We start from the raw sequence: 16,842 nt of genomic DNA, 5'->3' as shown, positions 1-16,842 counted from the left end.
CTAGAAATTCCTGTAGTTTCAGAATCTCTTCTTCAAAGAACTGGTAGTGACTTTTCCTCAAAAGACTTCTGTGCCGTATTTTGAAGTGATGCTGGTGTGGGATTCCCAATGATTTCTCCATCTGGAGCAGTGGAATTCAGTGTCATCTTTCACCTGTGTTACTTGTCCTTCATTAGTGACATTCCTTAGAACTTGTTGCAACTCTTGTGAGTTTTCCACATTGACTTTGGAGGTCTGTGGGTCTCAGTTAGCAGTTGTATTTTTCAAGAGCTCTCACTGAAGTGCTTTTCTGTGCAAAACTGGGGTTGCCTGTTTGAGCAGGAAGCGATGAGCTTCTGTACTGAGGAATGGAGTATCCTTCAAAATGGTAGATTTGATCCAGCTCTTGGTTTTGTTTATGGTTGTTTCCTTATCGCTTCCTCAGAGCAAGTGAAATTCCTTATTTTTCTGCTCATATCCCTGCTATAAATGTGAATGTTCATCCCTTTCTTTCCTACTCAATCTAACCAGCAACTTTGCTTTCTCTGTCTGCTTCTGGATTCTGTGGTAGTTCTCAGTTATCCCATGACTATTAATTTCTGTTCTGAAGGCACAGTCAAACTAGGCACAAGAACAAGTTGGCTGAAGTTCAGAAAAAGTAAGTATTCAGGTTGAAGGAAATACAAGAGTGTCATCAGGCCAAGTTAAGCTCTGAATTTCAACAGTTCAGAACCTGCTTAGTCTGGGAAATCTGCTGTGAATTTTCAATGCCCAAGTAATATCTCTTGAATGAAGGTGATCTAAACTAGGATGAGTGGGTTTTACTGTTGGTCCATCTGCTTATTTCAAAGTTTTCAGTTCTGGTGATATTTACCTAGTGTTAGCCAAATTATTGCCTGAAGTACTTTTGGGTTGTTTGTTTGGTTGGTTGGTTTGTTTGTTTGTTTGTTTTAATTCTGCTCTATTTATTGGTGTATTTAGCTCAGCATGGTTTACTCCTATAACTTCTTTTAGGACATAACAAGATATTTCCCCTATGAAAGCCAGTCAACTGGGAGACATCAAGTTCTACTTCTCCTCTGTAAAACATCACTGAAAAATGCCTGTTTCCTACAACTCTACCTGTTGAGTCTTCCAGTGAGGACTGGGTCCTATTTTGCTTGCCATTCTATAAATATATGATGCTAAAGCCCTGGCTCCCTTTCAAACCTGGAATTCAGGATCTGATCCATGAGCCTGATGGGGTTTTTCAGGAGGTGTCAGAGCAAGCTGGCTGCTACAGGGAGTACCACAGGGCAGAGAGCAGCAGGTACCTCTGTACTGCTCTTCAGCCAGAGCTGCCCAGGGCTGTTCAGGTTGCTCCAAGAGTGTAAAATTCTGCAAGTTCTACAAAGATAAAGTTTCCATAGTGTTTTCCTGAATAATTATTTGAGAGTTGAGTCCTAAAGTAACACATTGTGTTTAACTGAACAGCTTTTTCTTGCTCTTTGAATTGTGTATAATACAATTCTTATGTATCATTATTGTAGCAGGATGTACTTATGGATGTATCAGGACTTAAAACTGCTGCTGTGTTTCCATAGCAGTAGTGAACTTCCACTTAGAGTGAGTGACATGTTTAGTGGCTGAAGTGGAACCTCTTGATGTTTTGATCTTGTCTATTGTGTCTCCTTGACCACTGACAGCACTTTTGACTGGGATTAGAACTACCATTCCCATGTTATAGGTAGAGAAACTAAGAAACAGAATAGAAGAATGATTGCCCAACACTGCTCTCATTAGAAAAGAGATGGTGCTGTGGTCCCCTTTCTGTTCTTTCCTTCCACAGCTCTCCTTTCTTCTCACTCCCTGGAGCTTCACATCCTTGTTAGCTCCTGCTATGTCCTTTTATTCTGCCTTAGGTAAACCAGATGCTCTCTACCAAACATTAGTTACCAAATATCCTGTTGTGCAGTAGAAGGAGAAATAATAGACTGAGGTGATATATCCATGAGATGTTTCACCATCAGGGTAACAATGCAATGTGGAGTAAGTTGAGTTCAATTTGTATGCCTTGTGAGTAACATCCATAATAAAAATATCAGGGCTGGACTTTCAGGGTCTTAAAACGAGACAAGTGTGATTAATGCTTGCTGTGGTTTCCCTTTTTGTATCTTGCAGGACAGTTTTGCTGTGGATTCTTTGTGATCCTGATCCTGGGCAACTTCTGGTTCCTTGCTGTTCTGTATCTGCTGTGGCTCTACCTCGACTGGGAAACACCATGTGCTGGAGGCAGGCGCTCCCAATGGGTCAGAAGCTGGACTGTTTGGAAGTACTTTAGAGAATACTTTCCCATTCATGTGAGTAAGAGGTTTCTCACAGAACTGTAAACATTGGAACAGAGGCAGCTTGAATAGCCATGAGCATGGACAACTGTCTAAGACTCATCTTTGGTAAAAATCTAATACTTACTCCAGGGTGAACTTAACTTCTTTCTAAAACATGGGAAATCTGAGATATAGTGACAAAAAGGGACAGGGCCCGGTTTTCTGCTTGGACTGTTGGGTCACAAAATAGTGCCTCAGCACAGTAAATGTTAGACATGATATCTTGAGACATCTATTTAAACTTCGTTCATCTGTAAAATGGGACAATAGTTTAAAGTGCTCAGAAGAGATGAATTGCCATCGGTTCTGTGTCCTGTCAATGTGCAATCTCCATACTTGTTGTTTTTGAGGTAAGTATTATAATGTCCTCCACTGACTCTATTTTTCAGCTTATAAAAACTTCAGATCTGAACCCAAATCACAACTACTTACTTGGCTTTCACCCTCATGGGGTCCTGGTAGCTGGAGCCTTCGGAAACTTTTGCACCGGTACAAGTTTCAAAAATTTATTTCCTGGGCTTACTCCATATCTTCATATCATGCCCATCTGGTTTGGCTGTCCCTTCTTCAGAGAATACGTAATGAGTGCTGGTAGGTAAAAGCAGAATGTCTCAGCTGTTCCTCCATATTGTAGCTTCTGCTTCAAATGTAGGGTCTTTTCCTCTACTTATAAAGGTAAGTAATTTCACTTCAGGAAGATGAGTGTTGATGCTAAATTTAACCTGTATTTTATGATGAAATGTTGTGGCAAAACAATTTGGAAGGTTTTAGTAACAGTTTTTTTAAATTATACCACTGAGCTTTTTTTTCTTTTCTGAAAAAAAATTGCTGGTTATCTCTTGAACTGTGAGACAGCAGTAGTGAGTACTCATTTTATGCAAGAAGAGAAGGGCATAATCATTTATAACGTTATTTAGTCATGGAGCAGGCACTTGTGAAACAAATTCAGGCTAATCTCTTACCTGAGGGAGCTTAAAGTTTTACTCATTACAAATATCTTTCTAGTCAGATCTTAATTACTTGCTTCTGACTGACGTCCCATATTGCAAATTTGTGTACTTTTAATTGAGATGTAAACTCTAAAAACAGTATCCTTTTTTCTCTGTTCTGAGCAGCACTTGTCATAAAGGGGTGATATTCATGACCAGTACTGCAATAATAAAAAATAAGCAATAAAGTTGGGGGAAGAGTAGAATGAGTCATGAAATCAGGACTAGCATTCGCCCACAGTGGTTTAATACAGGAGTTATTTTACTTAAATTCACTCAACTAGAGTATTCGAGTATGGTCTGATGCACAAGACTAGGTTTGGGACATAGAGATGTCACTTTATTCCTGACTGTAACACAGGTGGTGTGATCTCAATAAACTGTTCAGCTGCTCCATTTGTAGAAACAGACCTAGGGGGTTGTTCAGATTAATATCAGAATTACATATCTACATATACATCAACATAGCAGAGAATGCCTTTCCAGGCAAATGTTATTTCTGAGGGGATTCTTTGAGGCTTGCAAAGTGAAGGATTGGCAGTGGTAGAATATGACAATTTTAAATACTGTCTTTTAAACCCTATTAAACTTCCTAGGCTGGCAGTCAGCTTTACATGTTTTTGGCATCTTGACCCCCAGGAACAAATATTTACCTGCAGGATAGGAAACAACTGCAGTAAAAAGCATGCTAAAGAACAGTCAGCATTGGAGCTTGGTTTTCACGGGTATGCATCTGATAAACCAGAGAGGACCTTCGGTGTCATACAGGTTATCAGTCAAGTCATGGAACACAAAATCTTCTATGTACTGAAAGCCATGCTCCTAGCACATTGTTTCATTGCCCAGTGTTGTTCTGCCTGTCTCCAAAGCCTGCCAGGCTGGAGTTGTCATTCAGAGCTGTGCTGTGAGCGAGCAGGGAGCAGTGCCTGCATGCAGGCTGACATCTCGGCCTCAGCAGTGGGACACATTTGTCCTGGGGAAAGACAGTGGCCCTTGCTTTCCTTTCCAGAGAAGATGCAAGCTGATGTGTGAACGAGCATCACTTGAATTATTTGTGAGACTCAGGTCAGCTGCATTTTTCAGAGTAAAAGTGACTGTGAAAGCCTATATGGCAAATGCAAGTAGCTTTTTACTGAGGTCTGAACTTTCTCCAAGTAGCAAGCTATTCCTCTTGGTGGCCAGCTCTCAAAACGAGGTGACAGTCATTTTTCCTTTTTTATGAACTTTTTATAATCCACATTGTAATGTCCCTGAGAGAAAAACACCCAAGCGAGTAACGGGACATCCAAAAGAGTGCATTTTGATACCAGCTCTGTAAAACCAACTACAACATCAATTAGACTTGATCTCTAAATTATCATTTGGATTGTATTAATTCAGCACAGTGTATTTAAACATTAACATCTGGGTAAATGGTACTACTATGAGCCTTTGAAGTGAAAATCAGGACGCAAAGGAACTCTGGAAGGGGTAGGTGCATATCTGTTAGAAAGGGGATTTTTCAAAGCACCAAGTCCAGAGCAAGATCTAAATAATTGATAAAGGCTCATACAGCAGCGTGCCTCTGATTAGAAGTACCAGTGGGAGTACCACAAAAGCTCCATGTAGTCTGCTATTTTAGCCTAAATAGGTTGGTAAGTGCCAGGGCCTGGTTACTGGAGAATGAGCTGTTGGAATCACTGGGAATGGTACAAGTTCTGCTGCTTCTGATGTTGTCGGGCCATTGCCTTAAATGGACCTGCTGCTTTATAGCTTTGAAAAGAATGAAGGAGATCAGCTTGGCTGTAGCTCCATTGAGTTAACAAGTCCTCTATTCATTCTTTTAACCCCTCTGTGCCTGTGTTTATATGCACCTGCTGCATGGCTTTAGCTGCTGCCTCTCAGCAGTATCTGCTGCCATTCAACTCCTCTGTTCCCAGGCACAGAGTCTCTCTGAGGGGGAGTTAACTTGGCAGAGGAGCACACTGGAGAACTCAAAACTCTTGCAGTAGTCAACAGCATTTAGCTCATGAGTGTGAATCAAAGGGCTTGCATAAGACCAAATTTGTTGCAGAGTTGAACTCTGTCTTCTGTTGTTATAATTTTGAAACACAATCTAGATATTTAAAAATATTTCTTAAATTCCATTGCACTTGCACTTGAAGATCCAGTGGTCACTCTTAAAATGTTTTCTCCTGAAGGAATGGTTTCTGCATCCAAGGAGAGTGTCTCCTATGTGCTGAATAACGAAGGCGGTGGCCACGCGTCCGTCATTGTGATCGGAGGAGCAGAGGAATCTCTGAATGCACATCCTGGAAGTCTAACACTGAACATCCTCAAGAGGAAGGGCTTTATTAAAATGGCCCTGAAACATGGGTAGGTTTCCCATTTAGGCTGCTGTAGTAAGCATGCTTTGAATGCAGATTGATTCTTAAATATAGTTTGTGTTATATAAACTTAGAGACTTTGAAGGAGTTCCTTGTCTAAGAACATGCAGATATCTGACACAGGAGTGAGCCTATCCACTTAGATCCTATCTGGGAGTGTTGAAAACTCCCTTTGACTTTCATAATTTGTAAACAGTAGGTGTTACTAGCATATCTTTTGTTTCATTTGTTTCTTGCACTAGCAAAGAGTAAGAATTATGAAACAATATTAGTAAACCTTGGCTGGTTTTGCTGAGTAGAACAAACATTCTGTTGTCTGGTCTGTAAATTGAAGTTACATTAAGATAGACTTTTCTTATCAGTTTAAGCAAACAAACAAATCGAAAAGCCAGGCCCTGTTTTATTAAATCACTGAAAATCTGTGGTCGAGGAAGATCTGCTTTCACCATTATTCTAAAGACTTCCTTTTTGAAGATTGTTATTTGCAAAAGTAAGTTCCTGGGAATTTTTGGTGAAAAACTAGCTTACTTTTTATTATCAAGCAGCCATCAGTGTGTAACTAAACAGAGATGATATTATCTTTTGAGTGATTTACATATTAGAAGCTATTGTGTTTGTTCTGGACTGGTCTAGATGGCTTGTATATTAGAAATATTGGAACCAATGACTTGGACGTGATAAGCTTTCTGAAAAGCTCCCAGGATTATATATTGACATGTGAAGCAATGAGAAAGAAATACTAGTCTTGAGAAATCTGGAACAGCTTTTTAAGCTATTAATTGGAAAAAGGTGGTCTACAAGAAGTTTTCACACAGGATGCTAAGGTCTGTTCTAGAAACTCTTCTGTGTCAAAATTCCAAGAGAGTTTCTTATACGTATCACTAGGAGACTCATAAAGGACCTGTTTGCCAATAGAAAGTAACATTTTAGTCTAATTTGCACCCAGAAACACCTCTTGTGTATTTGAATTAGAACTTTAGCACCTAAATGAGTCTTTACTTATTTTCTGCTCAGCTGCTGATTAATTCAGTGGGATCCTCAACACTCTCAGTAGCTTTTACTTGTTTTAAACATAAAGTTTAGAAGAATAGTTAAGTGCCCTTTTTTTCTCTCTTTTTTTTGGCATGTTGATAAATGTCTGGTCTGTCAGAACACAAAGGCTGGTCGTTATCTCTCATCTAAATTGATTTGGATTGAGAAATCAGATATACCTGTGCCTGTCGTGGCCTTGATTTCAAAAGCATCTCTAACACACAACAAGAAGATCAGGACGCTTACAAAACACAGGAATGGCTGCTGTGGGACAATATGACTCTAACAGAGCTCTTGCCCAAAGATTCTGCATCCATTAATTGCTTCGGGTTTTAATGTTTTGTTTCTAAAATGTAACAAAATGTGAAGAAAGCTTCCAACTAATGTGGCAATGAAAGGGTAAGGGAGGCTTGCCGGACGCGGATGAGAAGAGCCACCTGCCATCAGTGCCTGCACACATTCCTGGTGCTCATGAACTGCAGCATCAAATACCAAGAGAGGAAGGGGCAATGCAGAAAGCTGTCCTCTCTGCCCCTGGCTCCTGTGCTGCCAGCACAGAAAAGCTGTGTTCCTCAGCTAGGAACTTGTCAAAAGTGGTCTGAATATGTCAGCAGAAGTCCTGCACTTCTGCAAAAGATATTGTGGTCCAAGGTAGTACAAATATCTGATATGAAGTGAAGAAATCTTAAAGACATGAAACAAACAGCGAATCAGCTAACTTATCTTTAGTTTCATAACCATAAGTTACTTATTTCTCTGTCTCAGCCTCCTACATAGCATCTTGCAAAAGCCTTCACCAGATTAAAACAAATCCCACAGTGTCAGGGTACTATTGCACCACACGATATTCCTGTTTGTCTTAGTGTTGGAATAAAAAGTGGAGTTTTTACATGGCCACAGTAAGTACCAGGCTTTATAGTATTTCCTTTACAGGTGGCTGCTGATATGTGCTCCACTGGAGAAAGAAACTTCGAGCAGACACCAGTGAGAATAGTAGGTGGGAATGATAGTCTGTGTGATTCCTCAGGCTAAAGAAGCTGTTGAAGCAGTTGATTTTTTTCTGTACTGGTGGGTTTTGATTGTCCACAGTATTTTCCTGCCAGCTCTGTCCTCAGTGCATCCTCCATCCTCCTCAGGCATTCAGAGCCATGCAGAAATTCATCCTGACAATATTGTAGCAATGCTGCTATTTTACAGTAAGGTTTTCCTCAAAGATAACGTGGGCTGCATGGAGCTAAAATATAGAAGCTAAGACTTAAGTAAAGCAAATGAAACATCTATGAATCCTTCAGAGACTGCTTAGCATTATCCTGCTCTTTTTTTCTCTAAACTCTGTAGAATATTTAATGAAACTAAGCATTATTCAAAAAGCATACTGCAGTCAAGGTTTTCAATATAATGGTGGGTTTACCTGCTGCAGACAACTGCACTGATTCCATTTACCCAAGTAGTTTGTCCAGGAGTCACTGCCTTTCCTGCCAAGCCAATTCATGAACTGAATGAGAATTCATTAGGCTGTACAAGAGCCAAAGCGAGTTCATGTAATTTCTCTGGGTAGGATTTGACCTCTGGTAATAGTGGATTAAGGCTGGTGTTTTCAAAGAAGTCTGGAAGAAGCAGGATTTCACTGGGAATTGGACAGCAGAGGAGAACTTTGGCAGTGTAGTCATGTCTGTGAGGATGTCTGTTTTTTATCATGGCTTTTAAGCTGAAATCAAGGGCATGCATTGTGCCAGTCAAAAGACAAAGGCAAGCCAAGATCTGGTTTTGATGCCACTCAGCTGGGAGCATTATAAGGTTAGAAATGAGGCTTCTTTGCTTCCCAATGGAGAAAATGTAGTGCAACAAGTGTGGACTTGCTGAAATAGAAGTGGATAAACTTGTACTTATGATATATACAATTACTCACTTTTATGATTACGAACAGTCATAACAAGTTGCAATAGGTACCAACCAAACACTGCCAAAAGCTAGTTGCTAGTTGTATGCCTATCATTTTTTTTTTTTTTAAACACAAACCACCCAAGGCATCCAAAAAGCAGCTGCACATCAGAAGAGTTGAATGCCTGTTGCTGATGAAATCTAAAGCTGCTGAAGCTTTCTGTGCTGGGTATTGTGAAACTGTTTCCACGCTGCTGATGTGAACTGCAGTGTGAGTGCAGGCTGATGTGGGGTTCTCAGTGCCTTCTTTGTTTTACAGGGCTCATCTGGTTCCGGTGTTTTCCTTTGGGGAAAATGAACTATTCAAACAAGTTGCAAACCCCAAAGGCTCGTGGCTCAGAAACATACAGGAGAAGATGCAAAAGATAATGGGCTTTGCTTTACCCCTATTTCATGCTAGAGGAGTATTTCAATACAGTTTTGGCTTAATACCTTACAGGCAACCTATTCATACTGTTGGTAAGTTCCCTGTGCCTTTTCTAATGCTTTTGCAAATGTTTAGAAATTCATCAGTGTGCTGCTTTATAAATTTGTTATAATAGAAAGAATTGATTATTGTGCATCTAAAACCAGTATGTGAGGTTTAAACTACTTTTTTTTTTAATTGCTATCCTTCCCAGTTAAAAGGGGAGGTTTGCTTCTCCCCTTCTCCCTTTCCCCTAGGCCATATCTTACTCTTCATTCTCAGTTACTCACAGGCTTCTATCCTTAGCAATCCACAAGGAAATGCAAGGGTTGTCCAGTCCATATCAGAGGGATGCCACAGCTCTCCAGCTGTTGCCGTGGATTCTGGATGCTGCTGTTATTATGTTAGAAGCCCAGAACCTTCATTTCTTAGCTCTGCAGAGAAGTAGCAGTTGGGTGATGCCACCACAGCAGTGCTCTGGAGCAAGGCTACTGGAAGGAACTTGTGTGGTCCTGACCTGGTGTTAATCAGGACAGAGGGAAAGATGGAGGAGGAAAGGGAGAGGGCACCTCGCAGCACCTCTGCCACAGCCCTTGGGCTTTGCTGGTCTTTAGGGTGTTTTCTTCCCTTTTGGTTTTTTCCCCATGGAAAGATCCAGTCATGTTTACTTTTGAGTGTTCATGCCAAAACAGGCAGTTTGGAAGAGCGTTTTTCCCCAGAAGTTTTCATTACTGGTCATCTACTCTCACTGGAGTGAGGAACTGAATATATTTTTAATGGCTTTAACTAGTGCTATTGACAACCACACTTTTTAAAAAAAAGTGATGCTGGGCATCATGCAAAAGCAATACTTCTCAGTCTTTACACTTTGTGGCAAATAATTTTTTGCCAGATTCTGACTGGAGTGAGCTAATGAAGCCTTTTTCTAAAGAAAAGTAAATCAAGCTTTTCTGGTGTTCCACAAGGGACATTTAAGGTGGCCCTCTTTTTAATGGAGGGATGATTTGATTTTAGTATGAAGCAAATAAAAATGTTTAAGACAAAAATGTAGCTCTTTTTATGTTAAATTTCATGCAGATCTGTGTTTTATCACTTCATGCTGTTAAATATTTTGAAAATATTTAATTTTTAAAGCCCACGTTGTTCACAGGTAGGCTAAAAATGTCATTTATTTTAAAGTTAAGAAAGCATTGGAATGAGATGTATTGGATGACCTAAAATGTATGTTCTGCAATTTTTCCTTTGGCTGATGACATTGAGACTGTTCTGAAGCTTAAAATGTCTTACTCTGAGTCAAATCATCATTGTAATATTTACTGCAAGTGCAGAGGTGGTCCCTGGCAAGAGCACTGGAGTGCTACAAATCAGCAAGACCAGAGTCTTGCAACAGAACTCGTAAGATCTGATGAAATCCTTTACCTTTATCTTTCCTCATGTTTGAGAACTATCACGATGTCCTTGTGTCCTTGGAGGCCTGTGTGGGGTATTCTTGGTATGGCTCAACATGGCTTGGAAAGCACTGGCTCTGCTCCTGAGAGCTGCAGAGTCACAGTGAGCTCTACCTGAGCCAGGTTCACAGATTGCAGAGTATCCTGAGTTGGAAGGGACCCACAAGGATCATCAGTTAGCTGTGTTGACAGCGTTTTACTCCTGGTTCAGAAGTCATGGATCCTAAAGCCATTCAGCTAAAAGCCAAGGTTTGTGCAGTCTGAGTGTTTTGGGCTTGATCAGTGAGGTACTTCTGTTTTTCCTGAAAATTGTTACTGCTTTTCAGAAATAGAAACAACTCTCAAATATCAAATTAAGCAGGTTTCTTAAAGCTGCACATTAAATTAGGGAGATGAGTGTAGTTTCTAATTCCACAAGAAATCTCCACCCTTGGGAGAAGAGGCTGTTGCAGAAGGGCTTGGGGTTTGTTTGCTGTTTCCAGTCTTGCTTCTGGAAATCCTGTATTGTATGTATATTGATTTCATACCCCCTAAGGTATTGCTCAATCCAGGGCTGAGTTCCCAGTCCTATCCACGTAAAGTCTGAATTTCAGCACCACACAGGGCCTGAGAGCTGTTGGCAGCTGAAGCTGCAGCAGGAAAATGCAGCCTCAGCCTCTTTGTGTTTCTGGCTAGGCTTCCCTATAATCAACACCATCCAATTTGAAGTGGCAACATCTCTTGAAAGGGATTTTCAGGTGCCTCTGGAAAAGCTCCTGGGGGTGCTTTTAACTCTCTGCTTTTCTACAGATTTTCTTTGTAATCCAGGTTTGGGTCTGTTAAGGTCTTGGTGCCTCCAGTGCCAGAACAGCTGTCAAAATCTGCAGTGATTGATTGAACAACACAGGGAAGACTGAGATCATGGGAAGCTTCTCTTAGCACGTCACAGGCTTTTTAACCATAGCTTTTTGTAGAGGAGGAGACTGCCCTCCGGACTTCCATGTTCCCTCTTGCTCTCACTCTGATGGAGCGAGTAGCAGACTTTGCAGTGCCTGGAGAACATTTTGGTTGCAATGACATTTGTGGGCAATGGATGGCTCAGAGACACCTTAGAGGGTCTGGGAGTTTACATGCTACCGTAGGCTGAGGTCACTGACAACATTTCTGGTTCAGTGATACCCCTTGTGAAAAAAACTGGAAGGTAACTGTGTTTCCTTCAGTCCTGTTTTGTGACTGTGTGGTTGAGGGCACCACTGTTGTCTTAGGCATGTCCCACACACTGAATAGCTTTAGTATTCCCATCAGAACAGAAGACTGTGAGAAAGTACATTTTTTAAATACTATGTTGAACTTGTGGACAGCACATAACCCGTGGGATTGTATCTTGAAGTGTAAACTGCTCCTTCAAGTTAGAACTTAATCCCCTTCTCACTTGCTCTTTTGCTGCCAAACTGAAACGCTGGAGGTTTTAACTGATTTTACCTGAACTTCAGCAAAAGCAAGTGAAAAACCAGACCCAGGACTCAGGTTTGTGAAAGGCAGGATCAGGCCCCACGGCAAGAGAATTGTGCTGTGATTCTGCCATCTCCCTGGGAGCTGTGTAGCATCTTTTACAAGAGGGACAGCAGTTCTAATTTAAAAGGGATGTCAATGAAGCTAATGCTGCTGTTATGTTTGATTTGCAGTGGGAAGCCCCATCCCTGTGAAACGGAGCTTGAACCCCACCACTGAAGAGATTGATGAGCTACATGCACTGTATCTACAGAAACTAAGGCAATTGTTTGAAGAACACAAAAGAAATTATGGGATCCCTGAGCATAAATCTCTCATCTTCGAATAGCAAATTAACAATTTGAAATTCAAAATCTCATGGAAAGAAACAGTATCTGCTGAAAGATATCTTTGTTGCAATCCATATTTTGCAATCTGTAATTATCCTTATGCAAGGAATACTTTTAAGAAGGGATTATTAGATGATTTTTTGATTTTTATCTTACCCTTGGGTGGGGGGGAAATCTTTGGGATATAAGCCTCGAAGCCAGTGCTGTTTTGAGTTGTCCTTTTAGGTTTATCTATACCAGAAATGCAAGTGAGACACCCCACACAGATGTTCGTACCACCATGGTACCTACCCATAGCTTGAGCACAGGAAATTGCCCCAGCATGAGATCATGAGCAGGAAAAGTATAAACCCAAGAAGTCTTTGATTAGAAGTTAAGAGACTTTCCAGCATTTATCAAATGTGGCATCAGGTTGTTCTCTGAATCCCAGAAACCCCTGCTGCTCTTCCACAGAAATGAAGGTGTGTGTTTTCAGCAGATGGGTATTGTAAACCATTTACATGAGAATTCAAGAATAAATAGGAGCTTTCAGCCCTGAATAGGATATTGGCAAAAGTGGTTTGTCCGAGTTATGAAGCAAAGCAAACCTTCTGTTTGGAGGAGAACAGTGTGTTGAGCTTTTGTGTGTGTGTGTGTGCTGGGTGGTGGGAAGCACTGAATGATGTGACTTTTTGGGACAATCTGTGTTTTGAATCATCTGTTTGATAGTTCCAGCTTCAGAGGAGATGTCAGGCACAGGACAGGAGAAGTGAGGGAATCATGTGAACTTTATGCCTTGTGCAAAGTAAAAATGATCTTATGTCAAGTACTTGCACAGAAGGAATGGGAGCCTGGTTTGCTCAGTCTGGTTCTGAATCTTCACCAAGGAAAATGTACTTGATAATGCCTTTTTCTTCCCCACTGACAGATGTGGGGAAGTATGTGTAAAGCTGTGCTGCAGTGTGACACAGCTGCAATGCCAAGGCATGTGAGCACAGCTGTAGGGTGCAGCAGGTTAAGAGGAGGCTTTGTATATAAACCAGGTGCCTAAAATTGTATCCTAAATGTGGATATCCATTTCAGAAAAAGGAAAAAAATCCAAGCCAAACTGTTTTTCAGTTAAAATGCATGGAGATTATGGCGTGTGGAGAGAATTGTGTTATATTACTGATTTTTTTTATGAGATAAATTCTTGTGTTTGTACATACTTTCTATCTGCATGTGGACTTTGCAGATCTGATATTAATGAACAGTTTGTTTTGCTTTAAGCAGTTTTGGTGCCTGAATATTACATCGATTAGGTGCTCTGGCAAGTTGTGCACAGGGTTGTCAGGCAGCCTGAGGCATCTGCAAATGGTTCAGAGTTCAGCACTGGGATGCTCCAGGAATAGCAGGACTGGGCACATTGTGTGCTTGCTGGGCTGGAGGCTTCTTTGAAGAAACACAGTTAGGACTTTGGGAACAAGGTAGAACTCTGTAAAGAAAGTATCTTAGCAAGATGAAAATGTTTAAAGAAAAGAGTGGAAAGATCTCAACTCTGTTACAGAGTGAACTCCTAATGAACCAAAGCTCCAAAGCCAAACAAGTATCTGCCAGACAGAGCAGATGTATGTGTTCCAAAAATCCCCCAGCAACAAGTTGGTTTCCTTAGGAGAGCTCTTCCTTTTAGTGTATGGATGTAGGCAACAATGCACCAGTGAATCCCGCTCTCATTTTCTCTTGGACAATAGAGTCTTTCTGGGAACCAGGGCTGGAATTTGCACTGCCTGAAGAAGCCCCTCTTCCCTGACAGACTGCTGTAAATGTGCCCATAATTCACCTCTAATTGAGCTTTCTTGCTGCCATGTGTGTTTGCCCTCCCTTCCCGTGCCTTTGCTGCCTGATGATCACTGTGGTGTAGGCATCTTACTTCCTCACTCTCTGTCCATCTTTCCCTGGGTTGAGATCTCTGGACTGTGTGCATGCAAAATATTGAGTGGTGTCTTCTCATTCAGCAGAAATGGGTTTTAGGAGCAGGGTTTGAGAAGAGGAAGCACTGTGACTGTACGGGTTTGACAGGAGTTTAAGATCAGGATTGTTTCAGCACTTGGAAGGGCGTGTTTCTAGGGAGGTCAAACACAGCAGGTTTTTTCCTGGGCAGAGGTCTGTAGGGTCCTAAGCATTGTACTAAGTGATGAGCCCTGAGCAGTCATTTTTCATTAACCAGCTGTGTGAAATTTCCTTTGGATCTGTTTCTTTGCTGCCTGCCTTGATGAGTAGTGCTGATTATTCATGAAAGAAGAATTTGAAGTCCATGTCAGCCTGTTCTCTCCTAGATCATCTGCTCTAATGAGATATTTCCTCTCATTCTCTGTTTGTTCTTTTTCAATTACCTTATGATATAGAAGCTCAGACTGTATGTAAATTTAAAAACATTAATGTTGAGGTTGACGATGGGAAGTATCAATGGACTTTTGTTGATCAAATTAACCAAAACTTCTAGGGAATATGCATTATTTATTATTATTATGATACTGATTTGGGGGCAATATCTGGTCCGGAGAGTACCTTAAAAACAGGCTTACCTGTGTTTTCCCTGAGAAAATTATCTGTGGGCTCTGAATACCATCCATAACTGGCATAGGTAGAACAAGTAGGGATTGTGTTACTATGACTACTCATATTGTCATTGCTTTGTAACACAGGGAGATGGAAAAAAGAAAAAAGGAAAACAAGATCTCCAAGCTACTTAAATGTTTATTGTTGCTCAATAACTGCTGCCTATAGTTTATAATGGTCCTTCCAAACTACCTTTTATTAACCAGTTGTCTATAGGACTACTTTAAAATAGAATTTCCATCTCTAAACCTGGTAGACATGGCATCATCTAAAAATTTTACTGTGTTAGTGTGTAGCTTAAAGGCCAGAGTCCTGGAAGCCAGAGACTCATTTTGGCCAGTGGAGGCACCAATCCCACCACTGCTGCAGCCATGAGGAGGCTGCCCATGTTTGTTGGAGTAACACAGTCTTCAGTTGCAGTTCATGCTGGACAAAGCAAGAGCCAGTAGGAATGGTGACACCCCCTCCCCAGCTGTGACTAGAAGAATTGGGTGGTGCTTAGATTTCTGATGGGATGACCACACTGACTGGGGTCTGCTTCGTGGTGTGTTTCTCTTTGTGCCTTTTAATGCCATAGGTAATCCCAGGGAAGGGATTTTAATGCCACAGGTAATCTCATTGACAGAGATGCTCTGCCTCTATACCACACAAATGCTGCTTCCCCAACATGCTCAGGATAACAGTACCTGCCTGTTCCCTTGTGTGTGAACATCTCTGTGCCAAATTTTGTTTACAGAAAGTCAGTCCTCAAGTATTTTTACTTTGTGAACTACAAAGCATATTTTACACTTTGTAACTTTTTATGGTGCCTGTAAAATATGAACATCAATTGTTTCAATGATAGCTGTGGCAAGATGTGAGATAATAAAGGTTTGTATCAAAGTGGGCTTGTGTTGACTGAAATTCAGATATGTACCACTGCTCCTCAGGGGGTCATATGTGCTCATAACATGCTGAGAAATCAGGGGGGCAGGGAAGGTGGATGGATTGCTTGCAGTCTCCTGAAGGATCACCAGAAACGAGGTTCCTGCTGGGGTTCCAAAGGATCTGAGGAGCAAGTGACCCACAGCAGGGAAGGGCTGGGCTGCAGCAGCCCACAACCAGGAGCTCAATGCCAAGAGGGCACAACAGGGAAGCTGGAGCATGGGAGGGTGGGCAATCCCCTGAGGAGCTGGTGAAATAATAGTTTTTGGAGTTGAATTCAACTTCAATTTAAAGACAAGTTTGAATTTTATATGAAACTTGCATCAAGGAGTCCAAATCCTAGTAACTGTACCTTAGAAAGAACAAACCCTGCAGAGGCTCTGCTTAACTCTAGGAACTGGAGAACTAAATAGCTGTTTGGAGTAAAAAATGTGTTGCATTTGTCTTTTGGGAAGAGGAAAGCCACTTAAAACAGTGATGTACTTAATGTTTGGGTTTTTTTAAGTAGGGCAATGTTACACAGCACTAACAGCTGCAGTGACAAGTGTGAATTCCAAAGCCTGGGAAAAGGTAATTGTATTTTGTTACCATTTTAGTACTTTCTTTGTGCAATGATCCCATCTTGCATCTCAGTATACTGTAAAAAGGAAAAATGGATAAAAAGTGGCCTTGGATTGCTTTGAAGTAGTCCCATTATGTGTGTGCATGTGTAAATTGGAGGTGTGGCATGGTTCATCGATGGATCAAGATCACATCCTGTTTTTGCTGAAATACTAGAAAGAAGCATGTTATACCTGTAAAGCAAGAAATGGAGAAAAACAAGGAATGGAGAGGAGCTGGACATTCATGCTTCTCAAGGTGCTGCAGCAACACAAATCCTGATCACAACTGCTTGTGACAGGTAAGTGATACAGTGATAGTAAGGTGGTTTTTCAGTTGATGTTTCTTAAGCGTGATATCAGTTTCCTGTCAGCTGAACTGCTGGAGCAGTGCC

At 41.1% G+C, this 16,842-nt stretch overlaps 1 protein-coding gene across 2 annotated transcripts in view; it reads left to right on the top strand.

Moving 5' to 3' along the window:
- The window catches only part of MOGAT1 (monoacylglycerol O-acyltransferase 1), a 31,953-nt gene that overhangs the window by 8,244 nt on the left and 6,867 nt on the right, over positions 1-16,842 (top strand). The window contains exons 2-6 of one of the 2 annotated variants that reach the window (XM_027650654.1): positions 2,140-2,318; positions 2,735-2,936; positions 5,515-5,689; positions 8,933-9,132; positions 12,192-15,216. In XM_027650654.1, the coding sequence (XP_027506455.1) occupies positions 2,140-2,318; positions 2,735-2,936; positions 5,515-5,689; positions 8,933-9,132; positions 12,192-12,346 (911 nt within the window). In that variant the 3' untranslated portion in view covers positions 12,347-15,216. The remainder of the gene's footprint in view (positions 1-2,139; positions 2,319-2,734; positions 2,937-5,514; positions 5,690-8,932; positions 9,133-12,191; positions 15,217-16,842) is intronic. The other variant, XM_027650653.1, reaches the window with a different exon arrangement.

This window comes from Corapipo altera, unplaced genomic scaffold, assembly GCF_003945725.1.
Source record: "Corapipo altera isolate COAL_440 unplaced genomic scaffold, ASM394572v1 54, whole genome shotgun sequence".
Taxonomy (NCBI): Eukaryota; Metazoa; Chordata; class Aves; order Passeriformes; family Pipridae; genus Corapipo; species Corapipo altera.
This window is presented reverse-complemented; position numbering and strand designations above follow the sequence as displayed.